We start from the raw sequence: 11,037 nt of genomic DNA, 5'->3' as shown, positions 1-11,037 counted from the left end.
GAAAGATGGTGAACTTCATATATATATATTGGAGTCACCTTTTTTACTTTTTCTTTCTCCCCTTTCACTGCTGGGTGTGGGAGAGAAGCCTGAGGGTGGGGAACCAACTTTCCCATCCTAAACTTAGCCTTCCTCGAAGTTACGTTTATCGCCAAGTTGTGGGTAGCCTTGTAGCAGGGAAATTTAAGTTTTCTAAGGGTAATCCTAAGAGGTTTATATCCTTAACAATCACTGTCTTCTTTCTAATTGGTTTGGGGAAGTTTTACTCTTGGTTTCACCTTATTGTTAAGTCAATGGTAAAAATGGAGAATGATTCGAGGAGTGATTTGGGAAATGTTTCAGGTCGCCAGTTCAAAACTCCTTTCCCTCCATCCTTTTTCCAAGCTCCAAAACTCCCTTTCCATCTAGAGGGACAATTGGCCCGAGGGTGTTTCTCCTCTGCACAGGGTCTCCCTGATGCTCCCCCATGCCCTCTCTCCCCCTGCCAGGATGACACTGGCCTCACCATCTTGTCTCCTGAAACATGAGTCTCCTCAAGCCAGGTCTCATAAGCTCTTGGAGACATATTTCACACCCAAGATAGCTCAGCTACCTTAGAAGGCATCAAATCAGCAGGATGGCTTCCCTGGTAGTGTTGCAAACAAAAAGGTCTTAATAAAAAGCAAAATAAAAAACTCTTTACAGAGAAAAACTGAGCCAGGTGCAAGAGTCCTTGCCCCTGGTAAAACACCTCACCAAAGCGATTAGTTTCTTTCTACTCTTCTTTTTCTAGTTAATTGCTCAGGCGGGACTTTTTGGCTCCTGTCCAATTAGCTATCCTTAAGTTTGAGGTGAAGTGCCCCAGGTCCTATGAGATGCCTTTTCACCTCACTGAGGAGAGAAATTTCTGGGCTTATTTCCTTTTTAAGGGGACAAAGGATAGTTGGGTCATTCCTATAGTTTCCTTCTCTTCCAAGTTTTCCCATCCCCGTGTATCAAAATGGCCACTTTCCCACCTCTCCTCCGCCTTTTCCTCTGCCCTCCATCGCACTTGGCTCCTTCCTTCCCCCTGCGTCGATGGGTGTAGCCATGTCAGGAACTTCCTGTAGTGGTTTCAGTTCAAAACCTGGCAGAAACACTAATTTTGAGATTTCCTAACTAATGCATTGATGAGTGTGGTGGGCTGCAGTGCTGGTTAATCACCAGTGCACTCATTTCCTGCTGCAAGACAGCATTAGAAGAAAGGCAAAGTAGGCTCCAAACTCTAAAAGGGTATAAAGAAAATTCTATTAACAGTAGCTAAAATGAAAAAAAAGTAATAAGAATCAAACAAACCCTCCAGAACACTTCTCCTCCCCCCACAACCTTTTCTTTCCCACTGATACTGTAAAGAAACAAAACTTAAATTTTCCAGTCAATTTACCACCTCTACAATAGTCTTTCTTCAGTTCACTTAGGAAGAGAAGTCCCTCTTGTTAAGGTTATGGAGACTTCTCCATAAGAGGAAAAAACAATTCTCTCGTGGTTCTCAATTTCGTCACAAATAACAGCCGCCTGAGGAACCCTGTCATCGTGAAGTCCTTCCCATTTCCACAAGCCTTACCACAGTTTGTCAATGGGCCATGCCAACTTATGGAGTATTGTTTTTTAAGTTCCAGTTAACAAGTTAAACCAGTTGCTGCTAAGTTGGAGTTTTAACTATTTGTTGTTAATAACTGCATGTTGTAATCTCCTGTTGTTAATAGTTCTTCTTTCATTACCTGTTGATGGTCGGAAATCAGCTCGGGTGTCCCCCTGCTGCTTCCTGAAGGATGACACCTGAGACTGAGGAGGGGGGGAGGTGACATCAGAGCTGGTATGCAGATGAGGAAGCACCTCAGCAAATTTTGCAAGAAAAACCCTTAAAACAGTGAGCCACCATGGAATTAAGACATCCAAATGATGTCTAAATGAGAGGAAGTTAATCCAGCGTCTGCTAAAATCCTTTTTACCTTTCACCCTAACCTAAAGGATGTCGGCTAGAAAGAGGTTATAATTAAGTCAGAATTGTATAATGTAATCCAAAGAAAGAATGAGTCTCTTTCCAATTTCCATCAACGATTCATGGATGCAGATGGGAAATTTGCTAACAGGGACCCTGACAGAGAAGGAGATTTTGTTACACATGGCAGCCACAATTATGGGACAATTGGCTCCAGACATTACGAGGAAGTTACAGAGATTGGGGGCAGAGGACTCCAGAAATGTAAATAAATGGTTAGAAACTGCATGGAAATTATGTAATAACACAGGGTTGGCTTAGGGAGACCAAGATGGAGAACTCATGGCTGCTCTAATGGGTCCCAGAGGAGAGAGAGGAGTTGTTGGGGAAGAGGCAGAACACGTTGAAGACATTTTCAATGATGACTATGATCATTGTGTGCTATTTGCAAGGGAATAGGGTGTAGGGGTGATTCTATGATGATACTCTTGTCCCTTATTTTCTGCTCTCTGCCCAGAAATGGTTCCTGTAGGTTTAAAAGGGTCCAGAGAAGGGACAGTGATACCTCAGGATTCGGCTTTTACATTTTTTTGATCCTGTACTGATTTAGGGTATAACTCTAAAATTCCAGTAGCCTGTCAGCCACTGTTCTCCCGTTTTATTTAGACAAAACAATTCTTCTAGGCTTTAAAATCAAGGACACCCCACTGTCTCAAGCCCCAGAAAGTGAGTTGGGGAGGAGAAAACTGGGGGTAAAGGACTTCAATACCTGAAGCTGTAATTGGAAGATTAACCTCTGACACATAAATGGACCAAACTTATAACTGTATGAAAAACTTGTGACCATCGTCCATTTTGAGTGTAGCCTCTGGGAGGCTTCTGTCTGCCCATGGTGTTCCTACTGAAGGACTTTAATTTGGTGATTGAGAGACAAGAATTCCCATAGATGTTAGCAAGAAGTTCTTTATTGTTGATACAGTGAAGCTATGAAGCCGTCTGTTATCTCTAGAGCTGGGTATATATACTCTAATAGGTTTAGATAAAAATTTCCACTGCCAAGCAATAATCACATTCCTAGTGTTTCTTAGCTACATTGCTAAGCCCAAGCACCTGCAGCCTAACGTGACTTACTTAAAGCTCTACATTCCTTTTTGCTTTCCCCCTTACATTTCTGTTTGAACTCCCCATGGTTTCTCCCCCACAAGAGCCAGGATGTCTGCACCATCCATCATCTCCACAGTACTCCCTGCTCCACTGCCCAGCTGCCTCCCCATACTTTAATAAATGCCTACTTTTATTTTCTTAACCTTGTCTAGTCTCTGTTCCAGGTAGCCACTCCAAGGCACCAATCACAGTCTTGGGGCTTTAGTGCAGGCTTGGTTCATAGCCTCACTCCTGGGTGTGCTTGGATTGGATGCCCTGTGACAGCATTATTTTGTTGCTTAGGTGGCTTGGGTTTTTTTGGCTGAAGCAAGAAGTTTTTTTCCCTTTCCCTGGCCTTGAAGAAGCTGCAGCAGCAATCCTTGAGCAGCTTGCTTTTTTTTTTTTTTTTTTTTTTTTTTTTTTTTTTTTTTCCCCTTGAACTGTTTGGCTTTGTTTTGGTCAAAGATCAGGAAATCAATAAGATCTGTTCAGTAGAACCTGAAGAACCTCCTCTGCCTGGCCACAGACCTCCGAAAAAGCTGAACCAAGAAGAGAAAGGACCCTGAATCTGAGAGCTGCTGTGGAAGGGTGCTGGCAGACAGCATTCTCCACATGGGGCTTTCCAAAGGCTTTTGCTCAGCAGAGAGGACACTTAAAAAAGGGGGAGAGACAACCTTTGGAGCGTTTTTTTTTTTTTTTTTTTTTTTTTTTTTTTTTCCCCTTGAACTGTTTGGCTTTGTTTTGGTCAAAGATCAGGAAATCAACAGGATCTATTCAGTAGAACCTGAAGGACCTGCTCTGCCTGTAACAGCTGATCCAAGGAGTGCTTTGAATGCTGTCTTTGCCCCATCCCTGGCCCTTGGGCTGCGGCTTGGCTATGAGGCTGATCGCCCCAAGGAGGGAATTCGGTTTGGCTCTAGGTAAAAGATGAGGGAAATGTTTATGGCAAACAGGCAAGAGGATTCTGGCTTAATCACAAAGGAATGAGTTAATGAGAAAAGGCTGGAGTAGTGTGCCTTATTTCCTGAAATTTGGCTTCATGCCCTGCAGCCCTTTCTCCAAGCAGGACAGCTCCTTGCTGCAGGAAAACTGCCTTTGGGGCACTGTCCCTTCTTGTCTCGCAGCAGCTGATCCAAGGAGTGCTTTAAATGCTGTCTTTGCCCCATCCCTGGACCTTGGGCTGCGGCTTGGCCATGAGGCTGATCGCCCCAAGGAGGGAATTTGGTTTGGCTCTAGATAGAAGCTGAGGGAAATGTTTATGACAAACAGGCAAGAGGATTCTGGCTTAATCACAAAGGACTGAGTTAATGAGAAAAGGCTGCAGTGGTGTGCCTTATTTCCTGAAATTTGTGAAGAATTGGAAACTATAATTTCCACGTGGCATGAGAGCATCATATTGTAAGTTTATTTTCGGGAGAGCCTCGGCCAAAGCTGTTTTAATTTGTGAAAACCTTGTAGTTCTTCCTTTCTGAGGACATGGGCTGCACTTGTCCAGCTCAGTCAGTGCTTCCTGCTTGGAAATTCTCTGCCAGGCCTCAGGGATTTCTCCTTTGCCCTGAAATTTCCCATTGTACAGATCTTCCAGTTGTGTCCTGAAATGAGACACAAACCATTTCCAGTACGCCTGCATGGAGGTATCAGGAAGAATGTTCCAAGTGGAATACGGGGGTCCAGCATCCCGGTATCTCTTGTATGGGATCCATCGGCCACCACCAACTCTGAATGTGTAGTCACTTGCAACAAGGCTGGAACAAATATCAATGTTCATTTCATGTGTATCATTCTCCATGCCAGATGAACATTCCCACCATGTGCATCCCAACAAAGCTTGTGGGCGATGGAAGACCAGCTGATGGTCTCCATCATGATTCCACATGGTGTTTGTGCAGACAGCCCCACAAAAGGGACACTGTGCCCAGCACCTCGAAAAATGCTCTGCCAGGATGGTGTGAGGCTGCCTTGGAAACCAGCTCAGGTCAGCATCAGCCAATTCATTAACAAGCGTGTCTTTTAGGGCAGCCAGAGCTTCTGTCATGGCCCTGCTCAGGAACTCAATGTCTGTGACCTCCTGGTGCTCAATGCCCTTCAGGTCACTTCTGGGCAAGTTGATCACCTCTGACAGTTCCCTGCAAAATTCATCCAGCCAAAGAGAGACTTTGTCTTCCCTGTATTTTCTGTCTTTGACAATTTGGGTTGATTTTGAAACAGCAGACAGGATTTTTTGACAGAGAATATCAAGGGAAGAATCTAAAAACATCCCCAGCCTCCTATTCCCATCTAAACAGTAATTCCTAACACATGTCTCAATATAAGTCTCACAAAACTGTTTTGGAGATGTAAGGTACTGCTTGAAATACTCAAAGTTTTCCTCTTCTGCCAGGTATTTCAGGATGCAAAGTTCCAGATTGGCTCTGCTGCCCCTGAAATCTGGGAATTTGCCCTGCATGTCCTCAGCGATGTCTTTAGCCGTTCTCTCATAGACTGCACTGCAAAGAGCTGGTTCAATCTTATGACAAAGGAAAACAACAAAAGTTGTGACAGAAGTGGCTCCTTGGCAGGAAATCTGGAAACATTGGAAGAAATCTTCTCTCTTGCTGCTCAGGTACACAACTGGGTCATTTGCCTTTTGGAATGCTTCATGCATGGCTTTAAATCTTCCTGCTGCCATTCTGCACAGATACAGAGACAAATCAATGCTGTACTCTCTGTTAAAAGTACATTCTGCATTGCTGGGGACAGAGTCCACACCTTTCTGTACTTCATTGAGCACTTCATGAATAAAATTTCGACTGTAATCCCGTTTCTCCTCTTCCTTCTTAGCAATGTTTGTCTTCACACACGCTATGATGTTGTCTGTGATGTGCTGAAAGTTGATCGCATCAGTATTGGAAATACTCCTGAAACCTTGGAAAAGGACATAATGCTTTTTCTTCATGATGTGTTTCTCTGGATCAATAGAAAATCCTCTGCCTTTGGGATATGACCTGATCCGAGCATGGATACCCGGCTCCTTAAAATGCTCTACAAGAATATCTTCAATTTCTGCATCGATATCCACCCGTTCCTGAGGACGAGCATCACGGGAGACTTCGGCAATCCACTGGTTCCAGACAAGAGTAAAGTTGTCCTCCAGTTCTCTCTCACTGAGGCTCTTCCCCTTCAGACTCACAGCCAGCTCCCGACTCCTTCTCAGGAGCTCATCTTCATATTGCAACTTCCTTGTATCCAGTTTCCTCTGCTCCTTCTGTAGCTCAATAAAATTCTCACATTTCTTTTGTGTTTCATCAAGCAGAGCCTCTTTCAGTTCTTTCAGCTTCAACGCTGAGCTTGATTTCCACTGGACCAGTATCCCACGGTCATTCTCTTCCGTAAAATACTTTTCCACTTCTTTCTCAATGGCATCACTTGTCTCTCTCACCAGCCCTTCAAGGTGTGCTGTGGTGACTTTCTGCAAGTCACCATTCTGAATTTTGTTGACCTATTGATCACAGTGACGTTGCCAACACCAATGACAAAGGTGGCCAGTTCTTTGTCATGGTTCAGGGACTGTTTATTGGCCATCTCAATGGCACGGAGTCCCTCTGTGTCAACCACCAGCACAAAATCAAAGCCCAAGTCTTGCTGCAGCTCCTCGCCCACCGGGATGAGCTGCATGAAGGCTCCGCGGGTGCATCTCCCTGCGCTGACGTTGAACTGCAGGCCAAACATGGCATTCAGCAGGGTGGACTTGCCTGTGCTCTGGATGCCGAGCACGGAGAGCACAAACACTCGTTTGTCCCCCAGCCTCTCAATTAAGCTGTCAAAGATTGCTCCCACCCAGCACAAGGGCAGGTAAGAAGCGTCCCCATCCAACAGCTCCATGGGATACCCGGAAACCATCAGCTCTGCTGCAATTTCTGGCAATTTGAAAAAATTTTCATCCTTGGGTTTCAAAATTGCAGAGCTTCATAAATCTGCCCTACCTCTCTCAGAATGTGCTCCAGGCCAATGGATGAATCGTTGATTTCATTAGAGAGGGCATCCAAGCCACTTGGCAAATCAGCACTCACACTGGGTTTTTTCTTGCTTTTCTTTCGTGACAGAATTTCAGACCACAACTTGCAAGAGCCACATTCACAGCAGATATCTCCTGCAGGAACTGCAGCTGTGCTCCGTGATCCCTGGCATCACCATGCAGGTTACAGAAAGCCACGCAGCGCTCAAAGGTGTCATCAGGGCTTCCACCGGGGCAGTACCAGGCAATCTCCACCATCCCTTCCATCAGCAAACGCTCTCTGGTGCTGCCTCTGCAGTTGCGGTGGAAGAAAGTGTCGTGTTTGCGTTTGCTCAGCAGAGGGTTCAGGAGCCGGGACTTGGAAGAGGAGGCGGAGCTGCCAATGCGGATGAAGGACACAATGGGTGTCTGTGCCTGAAAGATGAGTTTGTTGCTGTAACTCTTTGTTGGGGCCTGCTTTCCTGACTTCTCCACTTCTTTCCAGCTCCTTTGGATTTGGCTGAGGGCGTAGAGCAGGAACTCGATGCGTGAAGTGCTCGGGTTGGGCAGCAGCAGAGGCACTGCCAGTTGGCAGAAGGCCAGCTTGGTTGCAAGGGTCTGTCTCAGGAAGTCATCAGCACAATGGAAGATGGCCATCTGCAGGTCCATGTAGTGCACACGGCCGTCCCTGCTTGCACGTTCAGGGGTCGCTTCCTCTAAATCATCAAAAAATTGTTCAAAGGTGTCTGAGTATTGGTGCTTTTTTGTGGTGGTTTTTGGCAGGGCTGCAAGTTTTGGGTTGCTGTCTTCCCAGCAAGTCAGGTACCTCACCCGGTAATCCACAGTTAACAGCTTTTGCAAGAAGTAAAATGGCAGTTCTGTGTCCTGGCTGGGCTGGCTATCCTGCAGGGATATCTTACAGATGGTGCGGAAATCTCCCATCCCCATTTTCCTTGGATAGTGACTTTCCAGTCCAAGGCGCTTGAGCAACTGGACGAACTCCTGGTTGGCAATGACTTCGTTTTCTTTGGATTCGCTGCTTTCTGACTTGGACTGGGACTGACTGGAAACCTCAGGTGTTGCAAAAGTGTCTTCAGGGACTCTGAGTATGTTCTGCATCCTCTCTTCATCCCATTTGTCATCCAAGCACCCACTGATCAACGAATCCAAATCCCATGTCCAGCTGCACCCTGGACAGCAGAGCCTCAGTGCAGGAGAGCTGCTCAGGAAGGGAACTGTGGGCTCAGGGTCACTGCAGGAGCTTGTCCACTTGAGACACTTTTCACACCCCTGTCCCCTCCCAAATTCCCTCCCACTGGAGCACTGCCAGCGCTGGTTCATTCTCAGGAGCCAGAGGCTGCCCTGGACAACATAAACTCCAGCCCAGCCACACCCTGGACCAGCCCCCAGGCACCCTTGGCAGCCCCTGCACGGCTTCCCATTGCTGTAGGAATAGGGAAAAAGCCGCATGTGAGTGTGTCAGTGCCCGCAGAGAGGCACCGAGCACATTCAGGGCATAACTCGGGATCGAGTTCCTCCTTGGAAACAAACTAAGGAAACAGCAAGGCTGTCATCAGGACCTGCCATAGAAACGCCTGTTCTTTGTGTATGGACCCCTTTGCAGTAGGAGCTCCATAAAGACTCTACGTTGAACCCCATATGAAGACTCCGTCCTTTCCTTCTGCATCTCTCATGGCTGAAATCACCCAAGGGCTGAAATCCCTCAGCATGAGAGAGACGTGCCTGTGCACCCAGGACATCTTTTTAAACACGCTTTTCTGGGAAGGTCGTGGTACTCTACCATTTCCATCTGCTGTGACAGGTGGCGCCTGAACAGGGGCCCCATTTAGGGCATCCCTGGAGAAGAATCTCCACCAGCCTTGTGCTACAAGCTGGTTTCGGGACAGCCACTTCCTTGAGGAGAACCACTTGCGTTCTAAGGAGTGTTATCTGAAAGGTGAACGGGACCCCCGAAAGAAGCCAGAAAAAACCCAAAAGCTGGTCAACTAGTGACCACCCACCCAGTGGGTTTAGTTTGACCTGAAGAAAGATGGTGAACTTCATATATATATATTGGAGTCACCTTTTTCACTTTTTCTTTCTCCCCTTTCACTGATCGGCGTGGGAGAGAAGCCTGAGGGTGAGAAATCAACTTACCTGTCCTTAACTTATCCTTCCTCAAAGCGATGTTTATCTCCAAGTTGTGGGTACCCTTGTAGCAGGGAATTTTAACTTTTCTAAGGGGAATCCTAAGAGATCTATATCTTTAACTATGACTGTCTTCTTTCTAATTTCTTTGGGGAAGTTTTACTCTTTGTTTTACATTATTCTTAAGTCAATGGTAAAAATGGGGAATGATTTGAGGAGTGATTTGGGAAAAGTTTCAGTTCACCAGTTCAAAATTCCTTTCCCTCATCCTCTTCCCAAGCCCCTAAACCCCCTTTCCATCTAGAGGGGCAATTGGCCCGAGGGTGTTTCTACTCTGCACAGGGTCTCCCTGATGCTCCCCCATCCCCTCTCTCCCCCTGCGTCGATGGGTGTAGCCATGTCAGGAACTTCCTGTAGTGGTTTCAGTTCAAAACCTGGCAGAAACACTAATTTTGAGATTTCCTAACTAATGCATTGATGAGTGTGGTGGGCTGCAGTGCTGGTTAATCACCAGTGCACTCATTTCCTGCTTCAAGACAGCATTAGAAGAAAGGCAAAGTAGGCTCCAAAATTTAAGAGGGTATACAGAAAATTTTATTAACAGTAGCTAAAATGAAAAAAAGTGATAAGAATCAAACAAACCTTCCCGAACACTTCTCCTCTCCCCACAACATTTTCTTTCCCACTGATACTGTAAAGAAACAAAACTTAAATTTTCCAGTCAATTTACCACCTCTACAATAGTCTTTCTTCAGTTCACTTAGGGAGAGAAGTCCCTCTTGTGAAGGTTATGGAGACTTCTCCATAAGACACTCCAGTAGCCTGTCAGCCACTGTTCTCCCGTTTTACTTAGACAAAACAATTCTTCTAGGCCTTAAAATCAAGGACACCCCACTGTCTCAGGCCCCAGAAGGAACTCACGGCTGCTCTAATGGGTCCCAGAGGAGAGAGAGGAGTTGTTGGGGAAGAGGCAGAACACGTTGAAGACATTTTCAACAATGACTATGATCAGTGTGCTATTTGCAAGCGAACAGGGTGTAGGGGTGATTCTATGATGATACTCTTGTCCCTTATTTTCTGCTTTATGCCCAGAAATGGTTCAAATGGTTCCTGTAGGTTTAAAGGGGTCCAGAGAAGGGACAGTGATACCTCAGGATTCGGCTTTTACATTTTTTCGATCCTGTGCTGATTTAGGGTATAACTCTAAAACTCCAGTAGCCTGTCAGCCACTGTTCTCCCGTTTTATTTAGACAAAACAATTCTTCTAGACCTTAAAATCAAGGACACCCCACTGTCTCAGGCCCCAGAAGGTGAGTTGGGGAGGAGAAAACTGGGGGTAAAGGACTTCAATACCTGAAGCTGTAATTGGAAGATTAACCTCTGATACATAAATGGACCAAACTTGTAACTGTATGAAAAACTTGTGGCCATCGTCCATTTTGAGTGTAGCCTCTGGGAGGCTTCTGACTGCCCATGGTGTTCCTACTGAAGGACTTTAATTTGGTGATTGAGAGACAAGACTTCCCATAGATGTTAGCAAGAAGTTCTTTATTGTTGATACAGTGAAGCCATGAAGTTGTCTGTTACTTCTAGAGGTGGGTAAATATACTCTAAGTGTTTCACACAAAATTTTCCACTGCCAAGCAATAATCACATTCCTAGTGTTTTTCAGCTACGTTGCTTAACCCCAAGCAAGACCTGCAGTCTTGCATTACTTGCTTAAAGCACTACATTCCTTTTTGCTTTCCCCCTTACATTTCTGTTTGAACTCCCCATGGTTTCTCCCCCACAAGAGCCAGGATGTCTGCACCAT

At 45.7% G+C, this 11,037-nt stretch overlaps 1 protein-coding gene across 1 annotated transcript; it reads right to left on the bottom strand.

Annotated features, from left to right (window-relative positions):
• Window positions 1–3,914: 3,914 nt before the first annotated feature.
• On the bottom strand, window positions 3,915–8,195 carry LOC120504825 (interferon-induced very large GTPase 1-like). Its single transcript, XM_039714691.1, has 4 exons — window positions 7,274–8,195; window positions 6,743–6,999; window positions 4,436–6,581; window positions 3,915–4,119 (listed from the first exon to the last, which is right to left on the bottom strand). Exons 1-3 carry the CDS (start codon window positions 8,193–8,195, stop codon window positions 4,437–4,439), a joined length of 3,324 nt encoding a protein of 1,107 aa, XP_039570625.1. The 3' UTR covers window positions 3,915–4,119; window position 4,436.
• Window positions 8,196–11,037: the final 2,842 nt, after the last annotated feature.

The sequence above is a fragment of the Passer montanus genome, unplaced genomic scaffold (genome assembly GCF_014805655.1).
Source record: "Passer montanus isolate IOZ18808 unplaced genomic scaffold, ASM1480565v1 scaffold302, whole genome shotgun sequence".
Classification (NCBI taxonomy): Eukaryota; Metazoa; Chordata; class Aves; order Passeriformes; family Passeridae; genus Passer; species Passer montanus.
This window is presented reverse-complemented; position numbering and strand designations above follow the sequence as displayed.